The sequence below is a fragment of the Amphibalanus amphitrite genome, unplaced genomic scaffold, assembly GCF_019059575.1.
Source record: "Amphibalanus amphitrite isolate SeventyFive unplaced genomic scaffold, NRLGWU_Aamphi_draft 001111F_arrow, whole genome shotgun sequence".
Classification (NCBI taxonomy): domain Eukaryota; kingdom Metazoa; phylum Arthropoda; class Thecostraca; order Balanomorpha; family Balanidae; genus Amphibalanus; species Amphibalanus amphitrite.
Genome location: NW_024882605.1, coordinates 19,947 through 41,943, shown reverse-complemented (window position 1 = coordinate 41,943; position 21,997 = coordinate 19,947). Strand labels below are relative to the sequence as shown.

The window sequence follows — 21,997 nt, the reverse complement described above, 5'->3', positions numbered from 1 at the left end:
TCACTGGGCGACGCCATGGAAGCCGGCGAAGCAGTTGACGCACAGGAACACAGCACACTTCACGCACTTGGTTCCCACCTTCGCCGTGCAGCCTTCATTCCGGCAGGTCCCCCGTGACGGGGCCTTGATGATGATGTGTCCCATCCCGTCGAAGCGGATGGCCTCGGATCCTGGAGCCGCAAGGTTGCGGTTCATCATGGGCTTGCTTCCCCTGGCCCATCGTCGCAGGATGGTGCAGGCGTACTCGCGACGGAACTGGACATAAGTCATCGTGCCGCCAGCGCGGCAGTAGACGCCAGGCGTTGTGGACTGCCGTGTCCACAAGCCATGTGAAGATCGGCCACCACCACTTCTTGCCCTTGACGGCGATCCTGCAGTGGTTGACATTTTGATCCATCCTGTCAGTTCCGCCCATCATCTCGTTGTACTTCCCGACAACATGAGGGCGGTCAACTTCCACATGTCGCTTCTGCACACGGCTGTAACGGCGCACCTTGCCTGGGGGAACATCGCCGTAGCATGTCGAGGCCAGAGTGACGGGTGCATTGTCTTGCCACCTGACGAGAATCACGTTCCCGTCCCGACTGGTGACAGCCTGGTGCATGCCTCGTTCCTTCTTCCTAAACTCCTTCGTCGCACTGAGGCCAGTCGTGCCAGGGATGCGGTTCTCCCGGATCGTGCCTGTCACGTCGTATCCTCTCTTCGTCATCTCCTGCATCAGGGGGATGGACATGAAATAGTTGTCCACGAAGAACTGGAAGGGCAGCTCGCGGAACTCCTGCTTCATGTGCTCCAGCAGATCGAGCACGGTGGCGCCGCTCTTTCCAACAAGCTGAACGTTGTCGTCAGTGTGCTCCGCGACTCCCCTTCCTTGATAGAAGTCGAACGCCAGGAGATATCCGTCTGGCGTGTTCTGTGCCCAGGCCTTGAATCCGAAACGGATCGGTTTGTTCCGGATCGCCTGTTTCAGACCGTGTCGCCCAAAGTAGGCGATCATGGCCTCGTCGTGGGAGATAGCTTGCTGCGGAACAAAATGCTCCATATACTTGACCTGCAGGATTTTGATGAGCGGACGGAGCTTCCAGTAGCGGTCAGCAGGATCTTCCTCGCTGCAGAAGTGGAGGTTCCGCTTGATCGTGTCAAAGCGATTGCGCGTCATGGCTTGACATATGCGCTCATTGTGAGTGTCCGCAGCCTCTTGCCAGTAGAACCTGGTGTTCACTGCTGTCAGGTAGCTAGTGAGGACGAGGATGCCGATGAAGATGGCGATGTCTTCCCTGCTCAGCTGTGGATCTTGGCGTCCGTTTCGAAGAGCGTAGAGGCTGCTCTCCTTGATAGTGAGGTCGAAGATCTCCTCACCAAGGAAGAGTGTTACCAGTTCGTTTGGACTCATCCCCGAGAACTGGCTGAAGTTAGCCTCAGGGAAAAGCCTGGTAGGCTTTCCCGATGAAGGCGCTGGCTTCATCCACGTCACAGTGTGATGAGCTTGATGACGTCGCGCGGTAGGCTGGTGAGTGGTCTCAGTCCTTGAACTCCTGCGACGCTGAAGTTCAGCTTCAGACTTCAGGATGGGGGCAGAAAGATGGTCGGGGTCGCCCTCGCCTTCGTCCTCCGGTCCGGAGTAGCCGTCAGATACGTCACCTTCTGGAGGGATGAGGATGATGTCCGCTTCATCTCCGCTGGCATCTTCTTCAACCATGTCAAGGACATCATTCAGTGTCTTTGTCTTGTGTCTGAAACAGGAATGGAGCCATTGAAAGTGCTGTAACAGATAATACCAAATAAGCATTTGTGCAAGCCAGCTCTATTTTGTACACAGCAATGCCCACGTGGACAATTTTGTCCATATTTTGCAATTTCTTTTCTAATGATCATGCAACGCAACTGGGAGAACAAGCTAGCGCATCAAAACATGGGACAAAGTCTCCCAAACATGAATACACTGTTAATTTACCTGGCTAATACTCCAGCGCCATGACATCTTACCTTTCGTCATGTGACGTCATCGCGATTTGGGGTCTAAATCCAGCGAGCGACTTGGCTGCTCGACGTGTCGCTCAAAACTGGACCGATAAGCTCGGAATCATTCTAAAACGTTTTGCTGGATCTTTCTCGACTTGTACCGGCCGCTGTTAAAAGATGGCTCCACTGTCGCACGCTGTGGGTCCCCTGCACTGCAGAGAGACACGGTTGGACAAAAATGTCCAGTTGGGCGTTCCTGGGTTAAGCCGTAGCTGAATGTTTTGCATCGAAATTGGCCGAACATGACGTCACTCTGACGTTATTTCCGGTTGACCTATGAGAAGCGAATAAATTTTCATTGGAACACGAGGTGTCAAAGTGATGGAGCCGAAGGTTCAAGGTAGTAGGTACTGCAAGTTTCGTGTGCATGGATACGCCCAGTCGTTTAGAAGATGTTGCAGAAAAGCGAGGGGAGTTCTCTGTAGTCCCCCCCCTCCCCACCCCCAGCGCGGGTTAATGGCAGCCGACCGATTACCTGTACCTACATTTGCAGCCCGATAATTCAACTTAGTACGGTTACAGGCAAAGCCTCTGGGCTTCAATCATTATCGTCGCCACGGGGATGGGGGGAGGGGGGCAGGCGGGGTAGCTTCCCCGCCCAAGCTCCGACCGTTTTAGCTTAATCGTTTTGAACTCGTTAGACATAAAATTTGTACCATCCTTTTTCCGTCGAGATGGTTCGAAATATGTATTTGATAGACCTCGGTAGTCGGTAGGTCACTTTCACTATTCGACCCACGTCAAGGTCAGGTCTTGTCTTGACCCAAGCAGGTCTTTTTGCACCTAGCGATCGACATGTCATGACAGTTTGGTACCACACTATTTACTAGTTTTAAGCACCATTATATCGTGGAAAAACTACTTTTTACCATATTTGACCTCAGATGACCTATCCATTTCAGTAAATGGTATCCGGGTCATCCTCACCACGGGCCGGTGAGGGCCCTTAGAAACTGGCGGGGCCAGCTGGGATAACTGGGCTTTTAGGTACCGGTGCGGGGCCCTCAGACTTCGGCCCCAAGAGACCTAAGGGGGCTGGGGCCCTTAAGAGCCGGCGAGAGCCTTTCGATACTGGCCCATGGGGCCCTGAGATAACCTGCAAGATAACACCCGCACGTACAGCCCACCGCTAAAGTACCTAATGTGTGATTTTACCAATCTCAACGGATGGCTTTGACCGACGATTTTTAAATGCGGACTGATTGAAAAGAAGACGTCAATAGACAAAGTTGTAGCTGCAAGGGTGAAGATACATGTAAGCTACATTTAAAGTATCTTTGCAGTCTGGCTAATCGTTCCTAGGCTTCAGAAGCAGAACATACCCATGACTGAAACCACACATTACTTCTGCTGTGGACTGTACCTGTTTAGGACTTAAAGTTCCGGTGCGGGGCCATCAGGCTCGGGCTGGGGCCCTCGAGCATCGGGATGAGACAAGCAAGCGCCTGTGAGAGCCCTTATTAGCCCGCATGAGCCCGCAATGAAATGTGGATGTGCAAAAATTAGTGTTTGCAGTTTGCACACCTTGGGATTTTCAACGTCTGCAATTGCACATGCCCTGCCTCCCCCCTCGCCGGAATCCGCAGCCCCATAATCCAAAGTGTTTTTAAAAATATAATTATTCTGTATAATAAAATATCAACATCAGCGCAAAAGATCTACACGCAAAAGCTCTACAGTCTTGCTTTTTGTAGAACACTAAACACTTGGTATATTTAACGTTACGGTCCGTTTGAAAACTCGGCCCGTATTAACCCTCGCCGGCACAGGTGGGGGGGGGGGGGGTTGATGCAACCCCCCCTAAGGTTTTTCGCGAATAACTCGCGTAAAAAGCAGCCGATCGCGACGAAACTTTCAGTACCCTCGCGTTGATCAATTTTACACCTACCCTGAAAATTTCATGACCCTGACCCCAATGACCTTTGACCTGTGGCCTCTTTTCTGTGACCATGTTTGGCCGAAATCGCGGTTCGGCGCATGTCGGCTCGCATTAGCCGCGCGTTTGCAAGCTTTTCGTGGTTTCAAACGTTCAAACATGTGATTTGATGTTGCTCCCATGCATTAGGGTGGGTGTCAAGGTCACCTGAAGGTCAGGTCAGGTCATTGACCTTTGGTGACCTCGGGTGACCTCGGTTCACTTTTTCGAGTTTTACATGTTTCTAGGCTAGTTTTTGGAGCTAAATTCGAATTTATCAACCATTTGAACATTTACGAAGTAGTTTTGGTGCCTTCGTAACATGTTACGAAGCTGTCCGAGGCGGTTGACACGTATTACGAATACCCGTCACAACCCCTACCGGTTGACCTGACCTGACCTGACCCGACCTGGTCTAAATGCTTAATGACATCATCTCTGATCAAAACTAACACGATATTCGTGATCAGCACCCCGGAAAACCACGTAGCAGCCACACTTTACGACTTTCTAACAGGTCCCGATTTTCCCGGTTTTCGGGTCATTGACCTGACCTGGAAGGTCACCCGATGACGTAGGACCTTAAAATTGGGTATCATCGGCTTCGTCTCGTGACGGGCAACACGCTCGTTTTTTCCGCGAAGCTCTAGCTTGATCAGGGGCCAAACGCAAGGGGGGTTGTACCAACCCCCCCCCCCCTTGTGCCGTCGAAGGACTCAAAATGGCCTGTGCCGGCGAGGGTTAACCCTAGAACACCTAGGGGGGTTGTATCAACCCCCCCCCTGAGGTTTTTTCGAAGTGCACGCTAAACGGCTTGTCGTAGCGGGCTGAAATTTTCAATACCCTCTGGGGCAACCTTTGCGCATCTTTTGCCGAAAAAAATTGATCGGGTCATGTCAGGTCACGGAGTTATGACGTCATAAGAGGTACAGCCTCCGGCCGGATTTTCACAAACTGAGTGCCAACGCCCGAGGTTTCCTGCCGGTGGTACGGACATCGGTTGATGGATCGTGATGAAACTTCCCATGCATGTTGGGGCAAGTATTGGCTATCATATGGTATAAGAAATTTGACCGGGTCAGGTCAGGTCACGGAGCTATGACGTCACAAGAGGAACAGCGTCCGGTACTATTTTTGAAAAGCGGCCGAACCACTATTTTGCTAATTCTTGTCACCTCAATGGGAATATGCAGCAATATTAGCTTCTATAATCTATAGGGAGCAAATGGACCTCCCAAATCCAAAAATACAATCAGATTTCAAAAATTTAAATTTTGATTTTTCGAATTTCTGCCGCCGACTGTGACCTTGCCGACTTCCGGCGCTCCCAACGCGCCATTTTTAGAGCTAGGGAAACGAAATACATATCAAACGATAGAGAATTGATCAAGGAACACGATAGTGAAGATTTCAAGTCGATATCTCCCACCGTTTTGCCGCAATCGCCGCCGAAAGTTGAAAAAAGTCTATTTTTCCGAAAATGTGACCTTTGACCGGTCAAAAGTAGGTCAAATGTTGACCTAGGACCAAAAAATATACCACCAATCGCGAGATCTCGTTGAGAGCAATCCGTTGGTTTTTTCCGCTAAGCTCTACGACCTTCCGTTTCGAAACGCCAGGGGGGGTCGTAACAACCCCCCCCCCCCCCTGGTCGTTCGTGTTATGAGAAATGGCCTGGTCGTGCGAGGGTTAATGCTGCCCGGCCCGTATCAATAATGACCGTAAGGCCGGCCTGTATAAATTCGGAACGGTCAGTAGGTAATCGGCCGGTAGGGCAGTTCTAATACCGACCGGGCGGTATTAGAACCCAATGTTTTCCTCACGGCCATATCAAAACTCGTGCCATATCAAAACTAAGCAAATAGTCACTATTTGATGTACTTACCCATTAGCAACGCAGGCCTGCAGTGGACTTATTTTTTAATGCTGTACAGTGGAATCTGCTTAATAAATCCTCGAATAATAAATCCAGCCGCTTATTGTGGCCGCTTGAGCCATAGGCGGCGGAACGGGGAGGGCACCGGGGCACCGTGTCCCCTTTTGATTTTGGCATTTTAACATGAGCCCTATAGGCGACGCATGGAAAGAATGGGACCTAAAGTCGGCAGTGCCCACCCCCCACCCCCCTTAATTGAAGGTGTTCCGCCGCTACTGGCTTGAGCTGTTCCCGGATTTTCTCCATAGATATCCATAGTTTATCAATCCGCTTTATAAAGTCATTTTGGAGTTTCGAAGTCTGCAGTGACGTCTCCCGACTCGAAATGTGGCATGGCATCCAACCCGCTCCTTAACTAAGGTCCGCTCCTTAACACTTACCTAAGGTCTGGTCACAAAGTCAAATAGCCCTCTAAAAAAATGTGGTCCTTTAACCGTATAACTTATTTCCTAGAAGTTTGTAATTTTGTGTAGTGCAAGTGCAGGACTGCGGGATCGGAGCCGGAGCTTGACAGCTCGTCAGCTTGACTTGACAGCTCTGGCCAGAGTCGGAGCTGGAGTCACCGAAGTCGTTTGTACTTCGACTCCGAAGTCAGAGTCGACATTCTCTGGCTTGAAGTCATGCTCATTGCTCTTAACTGGTTAGTCGAAATTTATGAAGCCGTTTTAGCCGATCGTGGGCAGGTGGGATAAGAGCTGTAGGTTCTGTTGACCGTTGTGACTGGTGGACGGTGGTTTTATCGGTAAAGAGGTCAGACCAATATAGGCCCACACTGAGTATTCAAACCTCCTAGACCCTCTCATACCACACACCGTTCCGTCATTTCTATCCTCAGGACAGTCAAATCCCTCTCCTCTACGCCTCAACTCCTTGTTCCGGGCTGGACGGGCAACTTTATCCCATGCGGGAACCCCCGATAAGAGCACGACCGTAACCGGGTGCGGTGACTGGTGTGTGCTTGGGGTGCTGGTCGGCCTGCCCCTCTGGACGGGCTCAGCCTCGTCGACTATCAGGGTGCTCGCCCAGACCAAATGTCCCCCCTCGCCCTCCCCCTAATTCCCATCTCCTTCCGGCTCTGAAATGGTCTCGTCAGACCAAAAAGTCCTAACCCAATAAAAAAAATCCCAGACCGTGGCGAGGTCCTCTGACCTCTCACACCAGCATCAGGTACTCTAAGGTCATGGTGAACTGGTGAGCCCCTTCGGCTGTCGTTTTGCCTAGCACGGGAGGATGGCCGTTTAGAAGTGCTTGAGTATTGTGAATATTCGAATGTGTGGCTTATGCAGCTGTCACCCCACCCAGAGGACCGAACTTCAGCCTTTGGTGGGTGTACAGTCCACAGCAGAAGTAATGTGGGGTTTCAGTCATGAGTATGTTCTGCTTATGAAGCTTAGGAACGATTAGCCAGACTACAATGAAACTTTGAATGTAGCTTAGGTATATGTATCGTCACCCTTGCAGCTGCAACTTTAGCTATTGACATCTTCTTTTCGATCACTCCGCATTAAACAATCGCCAGTCAAAGCCAACCGTTGAGATTGGTAAAACCCTACATTACTTTAGCGGTGGGCTGTACCTGAGCCGCTGAAGTGTCTGAGTTCTCAGTTGTACCGTCGAACTGACCAGCATCAGTAGGTATTCTTTTAAAAATGGTTTATTTCTGTTTACATAACTCCATATTGAATGACCGTTGCAAATAGTCACTTTTGAAATCCTTTATGGCCGATTTTTTTAGGGGACGTCCCCCCCGGATTCATCGACTGCCGGCGGGGGGGGGGGTGTCCCCCGTCCCCCCGCTTTCGACGCCCATGCTACCTATAAACACTCCCAAACATCGGTTTATTGGAAAACATGACACACCCGAATATTGCACCCGTTACCCCTTTGTGTGACCCTGAGGTTATCTCAGGGTGTCTCAGGTCATGAAGGGTCACCAGCAGTTTTTTTAAACTATTTCTTTTGAATTGATATAAGAGACGACAGACGTGCTAGAGCGGTAAAAACATGTCAGATGTGTTCAACTCGGCGATACGGATCAACTGATATGCAGCATGACCCTTGCCGGTCAGGCCATGCCCTGACCCGAGGTCAAATTTTCCAAATGACCTTAGAAGTCCGAATTTCATTCGACGCGACTCGACGAGGGGAACACGTTGCTGGTAAAAGTAATGTCGTGGCTCCCTTCAGTCAAAATCTGTTACCTAAAACTTTTTTCGTATAAACCAGGGATGCGGAGCCGTGGAAATTTCAGACGGTCCGGCTCCGGCTCCGGCTCCGAGTAAAATGGTCCGGCTCCGGCGGCTCCGGCTCCTTCTCAGTAGGTACATCCCCTATGCGATTAATTAAATACCTACGGGTGGAAGAGAAAGGGCGATTGAAATTGGATTGGTACACGTTGCCTCTGTATTTGCATAACAAGGCTAATTTGAATAGTGAATACCACATGGCCTTGTACTGTCAAACCGAACTAGGTTAATAATTTTTCTTCTTAAAAAAGAGCCGGAGTCACCCCCTTTTTTGACGGCTCCGGCTCCGGTTCCGGCTCCGGGCTATATTGTTTTACGGCTCCGGCTCCGGCTCTGGGCAAAATATGCCGGCTCCGGCTGCTCCGGCTCCAGCTCCGCACCCCTGGTATAAACGGCTATTTTTATATTTTTTGCCCTCTGGAACATGGACTATATCACATAGGACAGGAAAAAGGTTAACTGTGAAGGAACGGGAGGAGCTGACGATGATAAGCGCGATCTGACGGTGAGATGAAGATCCTTGCGGAGGCTTGGTTACGGGGATAGTGTACACTTCACGACTTATTAGGCACTTCTGGTGTGAAAACAAAGGGCAAATAAACCCACTTTCGGTATCGGTCTCCATTATCGACACTTCAACGGCTCAGCCTACCTACATACGTGCCGCGCTTGGATACGCTGCAATGCGTCTTCATGTCATATGTCAGGTTTGTAGTGGTATCGCAGCGATGTCGCTACCAGCAGCTACGCACCTCCGTCTTGAGGATGTAAGGTCATTATAGGGATGCCACTGTATAGAGACTCAGTGATGTCATACAATTCCGTCACTTATGAACCGTACGTGCCACCACCTATCGGACAGCCATTGAACTAATAGTTTACAGCTTGTACAACAGATGTCACTATTTTGGATGATACGGTCTTGGATGCTGCGGTGCCAAAAATGTTTTTTGGATGATACGGTTTTGGATGCTGCACCCTTGGATGTTTCACTCTTGGATGCTGCAATTCCTCGTCCTTGGTTGCTGCCAATTTGGATGATACGATTTTGGATGCTGTGGTCCTGGATGTTGCAGTTTTGGATGTTTCGCTCTTGGATGCTCTGAATCATCCCTAAGGAGTCGGTTTTGGATGTTATTTGGACGTTTTGATCGCTGGATGCTAAGGTTTTGGATGTTGCGTCCCTTGGATGCTGCGCTCTTGGATGCTTCAATACTCACCCCTCTGAAACGGCTCTCCTCCAAGCTCATCCAACCTCATCCGAGATTTTTTGGGAGGAGCGACGGGAACAGACCCTTTGACAGTAGCAGCAGATACAGTAGCGAGGGTAGCGAGGGTTTATATAGCCTTGGTAGCGAGGGATCTGGGTTTTATTTTTTAAAGGTTGCATTTTTTGGAAGTCTTCACCGATTGAAATGAGTGTATTTAAAAGTTTAAGGGTCTTAAGAACAGGTGAGGAACATCTTAACGCAAGCAGAGTGTGTTATTGTGGGTGGGCTTAGTAAAGGAGGACATTCCAATTTAATTCTAAATTTGTCTTTTATTGGTCTCGTATTTCCCAAATCAATCAGATAATGTAAAAAAAGCATTGCAAAATACCTGAGTAGGCCTAGATCTAACCTGAATATCTTGCAGACAATATGGGGCATTCACTTCTCTCTTATCAATTAGCATCTAAATCTGAATATTATTTGGTCACTTCAAAAGAAAATTTGGCATCCCACAAAGATATTGCTTCTTATAACAAGGCAACCCAAGAGGAGCAAAAATCTGAGTAGTTTTTGGGAAGTGGATACTGAGTAGCTTTTGGGAAGACAGAGATCCTAGGTCATCTGTGTATGTTTGCAGACGTGTGTGCTTGGAACAAATACCTCTTAGATTTTGTCTAGGTCTTCTGAACCTTAAATTTTCTATTTTCTAAGGTTAAATATTTTTGCCAGGTGTTAATCAATCACCCTATATTTTTGTTGAATGGTGCTGTATTCTGTATGTATCCTAGCTACCTGTTTGCTTTGTATTGAAATGTTCAATGCAGGCTGCTGCTTTATGCCATGTAAGAAGAAAATTTATCATTTGCTGAACCATTGCAGTCCTAATCATTACCTGCTTAACAGAAGTTACTTGAAATAATTCCCCAAAGTGCATTTGAAATAGAGCTGCATTTGATTGTACAGTGATCTCATTACTGCTAAATCCAATTCTTCTTTGAGGGCATGACTGCCATCCTTAGCCCCTGGGTACTGATAAGATTCTCACTACCAACTCACAGATGAAGGTCATAGTTGCTTTTTCATGGTATGGACAATAAGTTTTTCAGGAAGTCTGGTGTAATGGCCATGGGCGAAGTTCAACACAGCAGCCATTCACTGCCAGTGTTTCTGCTCCCCGTGCCATTACAGCACTGCCAGTCATCAACACGACTCAGCCGGTGCGGTGGCGCGTGCGGGACGTCAAGGACGTGGTCAAGTGGCGGCCGATCACGCGTCCGTCCAAGCTGTCACCGGCCTACACCGGAGACCTGGGCGTGACCGAGCCGGTGGACGAGAGCCAGCCACAGTCGGCCGTCAGCGCCGCGCGTGAAGAGTTCGACAGGTGCGAGCCGCTGGGAACGATGAGGGGATGACGGGATGATATCTGTGAGATGGGCACGGAGCCTACGAAGCGTTAGGTCTGACACATAATTGTATGGATTTCTCGGTTTCTCACATCGAGAGTTCTCTCGTTGTTAATGCATATTGGCAGTGCCGATCTTGGACCACATTTACCACATTGCCGATCTTGGCCTGTGGCTGTGTCATGCTGTTTGTTTAGGCCATTTCACCTCGCTGGTGTTTCCTGCCATTTTATGTTTTCCACTCATGCATTTGCTCTCTCGCCGCCAGATCTGATGATGTCACGAAGCGAGTGTTGTCGCTCGAGTTCGCCCGCGGGGTAGAGAAGACCAAACAGCTGGAGGATAAGGCGATGGCGTTCGTTCAGCGGCACCGATTCGATACGGAATCACCCGAGGCACAAAGTAAGTCACGCAACACAATCAGGTGTAGTCCTTTAACCCGCGCCCCAGTGGCGGTCTCAGCCAACTTCGCCCTAGTGGGGGGGGGGGGGGGGGGGGGCATATGTTACCACCCACCTCTAACTCAAAAACTAAGAGGGCTAGAAAGACGCGGTAAAAAGCAGTCGATAGCTCTCAATGCGTACGTTTGAAAGTATTTCAGTCATTTTTCATCTTGGAGCAATATTGGGGTCACCAGAGGTCATCAAAGGTCAAAATTTGCCAATGGTCATTATATTTTTCAGAAAACATGCCGTTATCTCAGGAACTATGGTAGCTAGAAAAACGCGTGGAAAAGCAATCGATAGTTTTTGAAATCTTTTTTTGATAAGTTCATAATCAAAATTGACCTCAGGTCAACGGTTTAGCCTCCAGAAGGCAAAAACTACAAAAATAGCTGTTTTTACGAAAAGTGTTTTTCTACAATAACTTTCGACCACAAAAAGCCACGACATTTCTATTGACAGAATCGTGTTCCTCTCGCCGAGACGCGTCGAATGAACTATAATTTGACCTTGAAAGGTCAACTTGAAAATTTGACCTCAGGTCAAGGTCATGACCTGACCGGAAAACGTCATGTTGCATATCAGTCGATGCGTCTCGGCAAGACAAACACAATGAGACCATCCCCAGCGTTCTATCTCTTTCCAATCGTGAGTTATTGGCAAAAATCTGTTTGTAGCCTCAGATGACCTCGGATGACCTTTCTAGAGGCTATCAGCAAAAATGACACCTTGGTCATCACGAGTGGTCCAAATCATTGTGATTCTGAAATATTTGGACTGTTCCTATGCGTACACACGGATCTAGAGGCATTTTCATTTTTCTCCATTGACTTGTAATGGAAAGGTCACGCCACTGACCTGACCTTAGGTCACGGATATAAAAAATCTGAGATATACAAATTGTAGGTGCCCATAACATCATGCGATCCACCAAGTTTAAAACCTTTCTGACAAACACTGCATGCTGGACATGATTGCAAACTTTTTTAGGCTTGGTCAGTTAACTTGACCTAGTGACCTGACCTGACATGACCTGGGGTCAAAAATTTCACACATTGTCCAAAATTGATGTACCAAAAGCTACACTAAGCGGCGCGGCGCTGCGCGCCGCGTTTTTTTATTCACACGCAAAAAAAGCGACAGGGTGGTAACATATGCCCCCCCCCCCCCACTGGGGCGAAGGTTAAAAAATCAAAATTTGGGATGTTCCAGTGAAGGTTATCAATGATAATTATCCGTTAATGTCTTGCATCTCGTGAACTCGCCAGACAGCTGGTTGAGCGAGTGAGCGTTCCATCGCTGACGGCCCTTCACCGTCCTTTCCCGCAGTCGGTCGGATGACGGCCAAGATCCGTCGCTACCAGCTGCTGCTCCAGGACCCGGCCATATTCAAGAGCAGCTCTCTGATGCGTGCGCGGGTTCACGACCTGGCGCACAAGCGCAGCGGTCTGCTGCGCAAACTGCGCGCCACAGACTACCGGCGCTTCGAGTGGCTACTGGAGCAGCTGGAGATTGTCTACCGGCCGCCGCTGCCCTACAAGTGAGTGATGGGTGGGCTACTTTGCTGCTTTGGCGTTCGACTGTTTGTCGTTAGGGCTCTGGGGAAGATTATTTTGGATATGGATTGCGAGCTACGTACCAATACCATGAATGCCCAAATTGAGGGTTCGGAAAATCTGCGGACGACATTCCAAAACAGGATCTATATCTATAACTCAACACTAAATGCTAAAGCAAGACCTTTGAGTTTTAAAATCACTTCATCAAAGCTGGCTTCTTTTAGAGGCTTGGCTTTTGGCTTTCTAGACGCTGACCGGCACAAGTCAGCGTCAGCTCGGTACATACGAGTAGTTATCGCTTCCCTGGTGTCTTCGTTCGATAGATGTCGCCAGTGTTCCTCTGATGGGTAAATCGCCGTTCATCTCATTCCTTCGCCGATTCCAGCCGTTTCCACCTCTAGTGTTTGGTGAATGGTGATTCTGAAAAGAGAATTCGCTTCCTTGCTGTCATTGGTGGATCGCAAACCTGTTGAGATAATTGGACACACTCCTTCATTCAGCACGGCCCTAGAGGTGCACGGTTCATTTATTGATCATTGTCTTGTTTATGTAAGCGTAGATTTTCTCACAGATACTCGTTGTATCTTACATTTTCATTTCGATCAAGATCCGAGCAATCATGTTGTGCAGATAACATAGCTGTAATTGCTTTTGAAGTTGATTTTCTTCGATATCCTACCGCTCTCAATGACTCATTGTGCTTCCTCAATGACTCTTCACTGCTCTGCTGTCAATAGTTGTTGAAGAGCACCTTTAACCATCTTTGTTACTTGTTAGTTTGCCGTCCGTGTGCATCATGAAAATGTTCTCAGTCCGCTGAATTATGTTTGTATTCTGTGCACGATCAATGCACAATGTTCTAATTGGCTGTTGTCCCATTATGACGCACCGGACTCCGTTTCCAATTTCCTCTCTTCTGCTGTCTGTTGCCAGTTGACCTACAACTGCCAGCTATATGTTCGAATGGTCCCATGCCAGCTGCATGCGTTGGTCAGCATCTAAGCGGCTTATCGGTGATTGGCTCCATCTGAGTTGCTGGGCTCTGCCAGACACTTTTTTCTTCCTAGTACACACTGTGACTCAACTGATCAACTTACCCACTGGTCAATTTTCCTAGAAACGAGACTAATGAGAAAGCGATTAGGGTGGATAAAATGAGGCTTATGATGGAAGGGACTAGCCTTCCTTATCCATTATTTATCGCTGTGTTTACCTGTGAAATAATATGCTTGCCTTTTGCCGCGAACCTAATAGTGTGTCATTTTCAGGCACTTAAAACTAACTGGAACCGAATAGAGATAAATAATGGTTTTCGTAGTCAGACTGCTGACTAAAACTAGCACACAAACACAGGGTATTATGGTATATTTCATAATCAAAACAAAGCGATTCCCATGTAACAATGGCTTACAAATACCGTTTGTTGAAAAATGCTTGCATGAACCAAGCCGCAATGCCTTTCAACTATCACATGTAAATCCAGGTAAACGTAGCACTCTGTGCACGCTCTGCCCACCTGCAATTTCGGCAACATGTGCCGCTGCAACAGACTGCGAAGGCTGTCAGTCATTTGCACTGGGGATGACCACACAATGCCGCTATCTGACCGTCTCTGCTCTGTCCTTGTGACATCCCGGCCGTTCTGCTCTGCTGAGACGTCAGTCAGGCTCCGTGCTCTGGCCGTTCCCGTGCTGTCGATGCTATCTCTCCGGCCTGATTCGGGTGTCGGTGCGCGGCTGAGCCCCGATGTGTTAATTGATCTGATTTCCACGGCTGTCTCGCCGTCTGAGTAATGCGTCACAATGGCTCTGTTATCACGCCATCAGCCTCCACTCGTCCCTGGGTGGTCAGTGGTTACCACTTACCAGCTCCTCTGGGCCTGAGGAGAGGAGTCTGTTGTCCGACCCGGCCCGAAAACGGCCTGTGGTATCGGTATGATCCCACCCGAACAGCGGTTTGTAGTCGCATCCTGTCCGAAGAACGGTTCGTCTTCTGATCCCCTCCTATCCAGCAAGTCGTCCTTGGTCCGATCCTAACTTGAAATACATTAGTCTAATTCTCCCCAGGCTCTCATTTATCCCATCACCCGCACGATGATCCTGTTAGAGATTCCTTACCGCCGTGACGTCAAATCGTGACGTCACCGGTCTTCCCGATGATACTGGCACGCAGACGTGCGTGTTCTACACTGGCACCGGTTTCCCGGGCTGACGGGATGTTACGCTAATGAGCGCTGCCCAAATTACCTCGTGGTGGCGTATTCCAAGTCGGTTTCTCACGCGAAAGGTCTTAACTTACGGCCGCTGAGGCGATCTTTCAACGGGAGGCGATTTGTAGTTTTATTTACAGCGGTAGGAGGCAGTCCGGTGGATGAGTTTTCTTGTCACGAACTGTGCACAGTAGCCAATTCTGGTGTGGGTATTTGTTTGGCGTGTTGTCTTTATGAGCTTGTGGTTGTCCTGCTGTAAGTTTACCAGTGAAAACAAAATACATGCTACCCATTTCACTGTTATTTTTATCTAACCTATCGTTTAAATTTTGCTTTAGATTATGCCACCAATAATACCATTATGCAGTATGTATCCACAAATCGATATACCAAGTTGTATGTAAGCTACTTCTAAAAAAACATTAAGTTGTTTTTTCAAAAATCGTTATGTACGAAAGATTTTGCATCAAAACTGAAATCATATTTAATTCACTCATGATTCTTATGAAAGGGCGGCTATCCTGATATCCTCGGCCACCCTGGATACCAAGTCAGGACTCCTAGAAACTCAAGCTATCAACATCTTGAAATTCAATAGCCTCATCCAGACTCCAGAATTGAACGTCCTGAAGCTCATCCTTCAAGTATCGACGTCTCCAGCCCTCGCCTATTCCGACGACCTCTAAGCCGCCGCTAAGCGTTCCATTCGGCCGGCAGGACGGACGTCACTCTCTGTCGCAAGACCAGCATCCGTCGCATGGTGCAGATCTTCTGCGACAACATCCGCCAGGAGAAGTTGGACGCGCTGCGCCGTCAGCTCGACTCGGAGAAGCCGGCGTTCGAGGAGGAGCGCCGGCGCGCCTGTGAGTGGATCGCAGAGGAGGAGCGCGCCCTGGGACTGTCTCTGAGCGTGGACACGGAGCGGGGCTGTCTGCTCGAGCCGCGCCTGCCCAAACGGGTGGTGATCCCACCCCGGCGCGAGCAGGCGCAGGCGTGAGCCGCCGCGCGGTGGAACTGAGTGTGTGAGAGAGGTGGGGGGCACAGTCAGAATGGGTGGGGATGATGGAGATATGTGTGCTGGTGTCATTGGAAAGAGGAGAAAGTGTCGAATAGAAGGGTTTGTGTGTCCGTGTCTGTGTGTTTGGGAGAGAGTGTGTTCGACTGGATAGTTTGATGGCTATCTGAGGCTTGGCCGCCGGGGGACCAAGGGAGAGACTACCGAAGGTAAAGTAATGGCGTTAGTTCCATGAATGGTGGCCACTGTCTGGGTCATGTGGGGAGGGACGGGGTTTTCTCGACCGTGGCAAGACATCTGTTTAAACGAGGAAGGTCGCATGATCGAGCTGGATTGCCCAATGATATGTTTTGACAAATATTATTCACCCAAGGAAATTTCGTGATGTTAACTAAGCATCAGCATGATGAGACATTTTCCTTACTCGAAAGGAAGTTGTATTTGACGCGATTAAGTGGTGCTTTCGTGTGTCCGTTGTAAACTGTGACCACTACTAACATAAGCTGGTCTGATACTTTTGGTAGATATTTGGGGAAATGTGAATATTATTTTGGGGCTTTGGCCTTTCCGCCCGCTCCATTTCCTTAAATTTATCGCCAGGCCCCATTGTTCATTTACTCAATGTTCCTAGCAGAATTTCACGTGCCTGCCCACACTTATTTTTTATAAACGTTTTTATATTTGCCGCACATCGGCACATATATAACGCATATTTGCGTGTCAGCCAACAGTCGTTCATGCCGAGATAATAACACGGTTGCCCTGTAGCGCTCTGTCGCAGTCATTTCCTGTTTCGGCGGCGTGTGGGTCTGCCCGGAGGCTGTGTCGCAGTCTCGGCTCGTTCCGCCTTGACCCCAGTGACCCTAGCGTCGTCAGCACCGCCCCCCCCCCCTCCCTTCGCCCCGGGGTGTCGCCTGGAGTGCTGCTGGCTGGCCTGGCCGGGACGTGCGACCCGCTCGAGTGCCTACCGTACCGCGTGCTACGGCCGAGGTGAACGGCCCTGCCCCGGCGGCACGGCGAGGCGCGGCCGTTCCCAGCGCGGCGTCCGGCGACCAAATGACGCCCTAATTGGACTGCACTGCTGCAGTAAGTGATTGTCGGTGCGAGGAAGCCACAGAGACGGCCGCAGTTCGCGGTGTCGGCGGAGTGTGTATGGGAGCGGCGGCGCCGGCTGGGCGGCCGCCCCTGCCGGTTCGCAGGGGTTCGGAGCCGCGAACCGTGCACCTACAGCCCGGGTACTGCCTAAACGGCAGACGGCCGGAAACAGATTCAGGACCGTGACGAGGCGAAACATCGGGCTTTGGCGGCAACTGCTTATGTAGTCTACGCTTCGGGTGCGCTTGTTTATATCCCCTCTGCTATCTCAGCATTTATGCCGACGCGAAGTGAGCGTCTGAACTCGAGGTTCACGCTCACGCAGCGTTAGTCGGTTGAATTTGTTTGCTAAATCCGTCGCTGCGCTGCGGTGGGTCACTATCGTTCGTGCCCATCGCAACGCTCGGAGCGGGACAGCACGGTCCCCCCGATCGCGATGCACGCCGCATCATGACGCAGTGCATACCGCTGACCACGGGTTTCTTCCACCGGCCGACCCGATGGCTGTTGTATGATAATCAATCGATGCTACGCCTGAGGAACGCAGCGTCGTCAGCTAGTCTATTGTTGGCTCGGCTAGATGGTCACTTTCGCTGTGTCATCCGGATAATTCACGAGAGAGGGAAGTCTGCAAATGCTGAGGAGCTGTATTTAGGCAGTCGACAAGTGTACGGTTGTGCAATGATACTATTTTTGGATATACAATCACGAGAATGAAATAAAGGATTCGGAGTTGATAATGATAGTGCTTCACTTTAACGACATGTTCCTGCTATTGTTGGTCGTAAATAATAGTGCATTAAAACAGGTAACGGATGTGCTAACTGCTAAGTTCCTAGCCCGTATGTGATGCAACATTAGCTTGCGATGCAATCCATGCACGGTCGTATGTTTGTTTCATGATCTGACCAGTGTGGATCGATTGGAAATATCAAATACTGACTAATCAATATGTCGTCTAAATGCAAATGGTGCAACCAAAGCTAATTTAACAAGCGTCGTATATCATCACCGTGGGGAAGAAATAATTTTGTCGAACCGCGCTGAGGTCAGTGTTCCTTAGTTTCAAGGTCCGGCGCTTGTGGTCTGGCTCGTGAAGCAGCTGGACTACCTTATCACGAGTCCGATCGAACTTCCTTCGTCCGAGGCCAAGTGACGAATGACGCTCCAATGACCGCGTCCGAGGAGTGGGCCGGCAAGTCTGCCACCTGAGCCGGCACTCTGTGCAGTTTTCCCCGCGCTCGCTCCACTTCCTCCTTCGCTGCTTTCCCAGGCGGTACCGAGTCAGAGAGTCGGGCCGACGGCGCCGCGTGCAGGTCACAGTCATATAATCTATTTCGTGATACTATTGCAATCTGCGCTGTATGAATTTGCTCGGACATGCGTCGTTTGCGCCCTCAGGCTGCTTCAAGCGACCCTACGCCGCTCGGTGCCGCAGAGATTTCGAAGAGCAAGACCGCGTTTTGCACTGAAACGGAGCGTGACCGCCGGCTCCGACTGAGATTCTCAGCGGCTGTCTGTCTGTCTGTGTCGGTCTGTTGTCTGACTGAACTGGCGCTTATGTCATAACGAGTGCACAGTAATGACTGTGACTCATACCGCACCAGACGCTCTATAAAGGCAGCAGCTGCCGGACACGGGAGTAATATCGCCACACTCATATCCTCCACAAAATACACAGATACCAACACACAGGAACTCGCATTACTGCGCCAGCATGAGTCAGAGATCAAGTTCACGGTCGTTCTGTGTTGTGGGTTATGTGAGATTATTATTGCAAGAGATCTATGCCAACATTCGGATTCCTCTCTGTGCAATTTGTTCGAGGCGGCGCCATAATGCCTGGCATCAAAACAGCCGTTTGATTCAGATTGAAGCGATAAGATCTAAGAGGATATCGAATTCCGCTTCCGTGGGCCAGCATTCAGCCTGGAAGTACCCAAGTGCACGGTACGGTATCAGTGGGCTGAAGCCGATCTCTGCTGGGCTAGAGTGACCGTTATATGGATTGTGTCGCTAAAAAATGACGTGCCTTGACCGCGTGCTAGATTGTGCATGCCGGGTTGGTATGCTGGTAATCCGTAGTTGGTGTGGGGCTGCACCGTTGTAGCTAAAAGCTCATACTAATCCAGCGGATGAGTCGTGAGTGTCACCCACCTTCTCTGCATATACATGGCTTAGGGATGCCTGCATATCTGCATACGACTGTACTTCTATCGGGACATGACAGTTTCCATGGCCCTAAAACTAACAAGAACTACGAAAATACCACACAGCCTTCACAAGTATTTATTACTCGACTGTGTCGGCCACCTGGACACTGACAATGGGCGCCAATGCCGTCCGGAGGCTATGGCCCGGGACTCCTGTACTTAGCGACGGCGATTGTGTCGGCTCTCTGTTTCTCTGTGCCACTAATAGGCTTTGTTCAGGGACGTCGTGGTGTGGAACCTACTTGACCCTGACCGAGCGTTTGTCGGTATACGGTGACAATCTGTGGCTGCTCCTTTGGCACATCGGATTTCCTCGTACTCCGGCATCCGGGAGGAAACTTAGAGGTGTCATTCTTGTCTCAGGTTCCCTTGAAACTTCTAAATCCTCTGTAGTGCTGTTATGCCCGGAAAGCACATAACAACATGCAAACATTTTACAAGCTCAGCTCAGCACTGAGAGCTGCCACTGTTTCGAATCATGTCAACTCTTTCGTGACGAGGCAGTGGATAAAAATACAAGTAACACCGTGCTGGAATGTCTTTGTGAAAGATCACAGAAGCATTTCTACAAATAAAACTTAAAACAACTCAAGTAAAACACAACGAAGAAGCTGAAAACGGAAACAACATGACACGCATGCATACTACTTTGCGTGCGGTGTTGACAACTTGTCGTGTGAAACAGTTGTATAATTTTTAGGAAGACTTCAGGGTCATAACTCAATAGGTATAACATTTTACCGAGCGACTTTCAAATATGCTGGCGACTTTCCGCCATTTGGTGTACCTACTGTGCCTTGGGATTCAAAGAAATTTGATGATGATCATTTTATAATTGGCGTTATCAATGAATGCAAGTTCCAAAACGCAAGAGCCTCACGCTCCTTTTTGGTGAGTAATGGCATGATTGTTCGACTTGATAAATTCCAGGTCTCCCTACTTCATCGTCCCGACTCTCGAGACATTGATATCAGTGCGTCGAACTGGACTCTCCGACCCAGCAGTCAGCGATTCTGAGCGATACGGAATCGTAAGGGCCCCATGTCCCTGAACGGTGAACGTGCAGGGAATACGTGACGGGGATTACGTCGTCGCTCGGTTGCATGGACATTTTGGACAAACCGGCATAACGTATAATGAGCCTCATGAAACAGTCTTTTGGTGCGTGCCTGCACATGGAACTGGAACGGGAGGATTATCACCAGTGGCGGATCCAGGGGGGGGGGGGGGGTAAAATGGGCATTTGCCCCCCCCCCCAAACGGCATAATTTTAACATTACGCCTATGGACGATGCATGGAAAGAATCGATAAACTGTTATGGTTTGCCCCCCCCCCCAAAAAAAAAAACTCTGAGCTGGATCCGCCTCTGATTATCACACTGTACGTTGGCTGACTGACGCATTGAATGACACCACCATGTGCATGACAAAGATGACCAGATTTATCAACGATTATTTGGAAACGGGAAAGCCGCCTCATTGACCCGATTATTCGTGTTTTACAAGCAGGCTCAAAACTTACTTTGGTTTCTAAGATCGGAAAGCCCTTGAGACGTCTTAGTCTTTGTGTTATTTTTACCCGAAAAGCACATGACAACATATACACATTTTTAAGAAATCAAATAAGCCCACTGTTTCAAATCGTTTCGTTTCTATTCAGGTGACGCCAAAGGTCGGCGGTAGGCGCTGGTTACACCATCCGAAGCCATGCACCCAGGCCGTGCTGTAGACAGGGTCACGGGTTTCGATAGCGCATACCTCATTATGCTGCCACCTGCCATTGTTCTCCGCCCCGGTAGGGGAGAGCGGGGCCAGTTGAACCACTTTTTATATATTGACATGCACAGCGAGATCTAGTTGTCATATCGAAAAATGCACAATGCCATGAAAAAATATGCTCTTTTGGCTTTATTTTAAGATATGTAAAATTATGTTTCAAACATATTTTGCTGCTAAACGCATGCTTATAAAACAGCTCTACGCCCGTTTCAAATGACCCCGATGCGAGGGTCAATTGAACCAGCCCATGGGGTCAATTGCACCTATCCTTAACAATGGGATGTTTTCCTCTTTAAGGCCACTTTCTTAAGGAGATATTTTGTCCGGTTTACTTTTCCAAATGCTACATTCAACAGGTCGTTGGAAAGCTAAAAGTGCAAGGTTCCTCATAATAGGTGACATAAAGTACATAGACGATGGTAAAATGGGCGGATGAGAAAAATGAGAAATATCTCAGGCTATAGTGTGCTTTGAAGCAAAAGGCTGGAGAAAAAGGGGTCACAAATTGAGCTCTATTAAACTACTCTTTCAGTTTAAAAGCTCATTTCAAAGGTGGACTATTTCCTTTAATGTTTACAGCCCCTGAACAATAAGCATTGCAAAGGTCACCGGGGTCCATTGAAACGGCCTGTGGCCCTGTTTCAACTGACCCTCAGAGAAGCGTTTCAATTGACCCCATCCGCTCCCACCATCTCGCACGCGCCGTAAAGCACATGTCAAACGAGCTGGAGGGACGGCATCATGCTGAATGAAGGGCCAAATAAGGTGTTATTCCGGAGCCAGGAGTTCTTCTTTCAGCAAACAAAGGTATATGAGATATCACAAAATATTCATAAAAACGATTTCTCCCAAACGCCCCTCAAAAACACAAAAACAAGTGTCAAATCAAAATTACCGTCCGTTTGCCGCCCAAACGCCGTTAACAAAGGAAGTGGTCGAGCGCGGATGCGC

General features: G+C 49.1%; 2 protein-coding genes across 2 annotated transcripts; one reads left to right on the top strand and one right to left on the bottom strand.

Annotated features, from left to right (window-relative positions):
• On the bottom strand, positions 1 to 1,699 carry LOC122370222 (piggyBac transposable element-derived protein 3-like). Its single transcript, XM_043345638.1, has 2 exons — positions 494 to 1,699; positions 1 to 255 (listed from the first exon to the last, which is right to left on the bottom strand). Exons 1-2 carry the CDS (start codon positions 1,697 to 1,699, stop codon positions 1 to 3), a joined length of 1,461 nt encoding a protein of 486 aa, XP_043201573.1.
• Positions 1,700 to 9,321: 7,622 nt separating this feature from the next.
• LOC122370231 (28S ribosomal protein S15, mitochondrial-like) lies at positions 9,322 to 16,076 on the top strand. Its single transcript, XM_043345654.1, has 5 exons — positions 9,322 to 9,571; positions 10,519 to 10,711; positions 11,002 to 11,135; positions 12,506 to 12,716; positions 15,662 to 16,076. Exons 1-5 carry the CDS (start codon positions 9,535 to 9,537, stop codon positions 15,939 to 15,941), a joined length of 855 nt encoding a protein of 284 aa, XP_043201589.1. The 5' UTR covers positions 9,322 to 9,534; the 3' UTR covers positions 15,942 to 16,076.
• Positions 16,077 to 21,997: the final 5,921 nt, after the last annotated feature.

What these genes read in the sequence shown, in the direction of transcription:
- LOC122370231 (XM_043345654.1), top strand. Translation starts at nt 9,535, where the DNA reads ATGAGTGTATTTAAAAGTTTAAGGGTCTTAAGAACAG. An exon ending in GCGCGTGAAGAGTTCGACAG is followed by an intron (nt 10,712 to 11,001) that starts GTGCGAGCCGCT and finishes TCTCGCCGCCAG; the next exon opens with ATCTGATGATGTCACGAAGC. An exon ending in GGAATCACCCGAGGCACAAA is followed by an intron (nt 11,136 to 12,505) that starts GTAAGTCACGCA and finishes CCTTTCCCGCAG; the next exon opens with TCGGTCGGATGACGGCCAAG.
- LOC122370222 (XM_043345638.1), bottom strand. Translation starts at nt 1,699, where the DNA reads ATGGTTGAAGAAGATGCCAGCGGAGATGAAGCGGACATCATCCTCATC. An exon ending in GCGATGTTCCCCCAGGCAAG is followed by an intron (nt 256 to 493) that starts GTGCGCCGTTAC and finishes ACTTATGTCCAG; the next exon opens with TTCCGTCGCGAGTACGCCTG.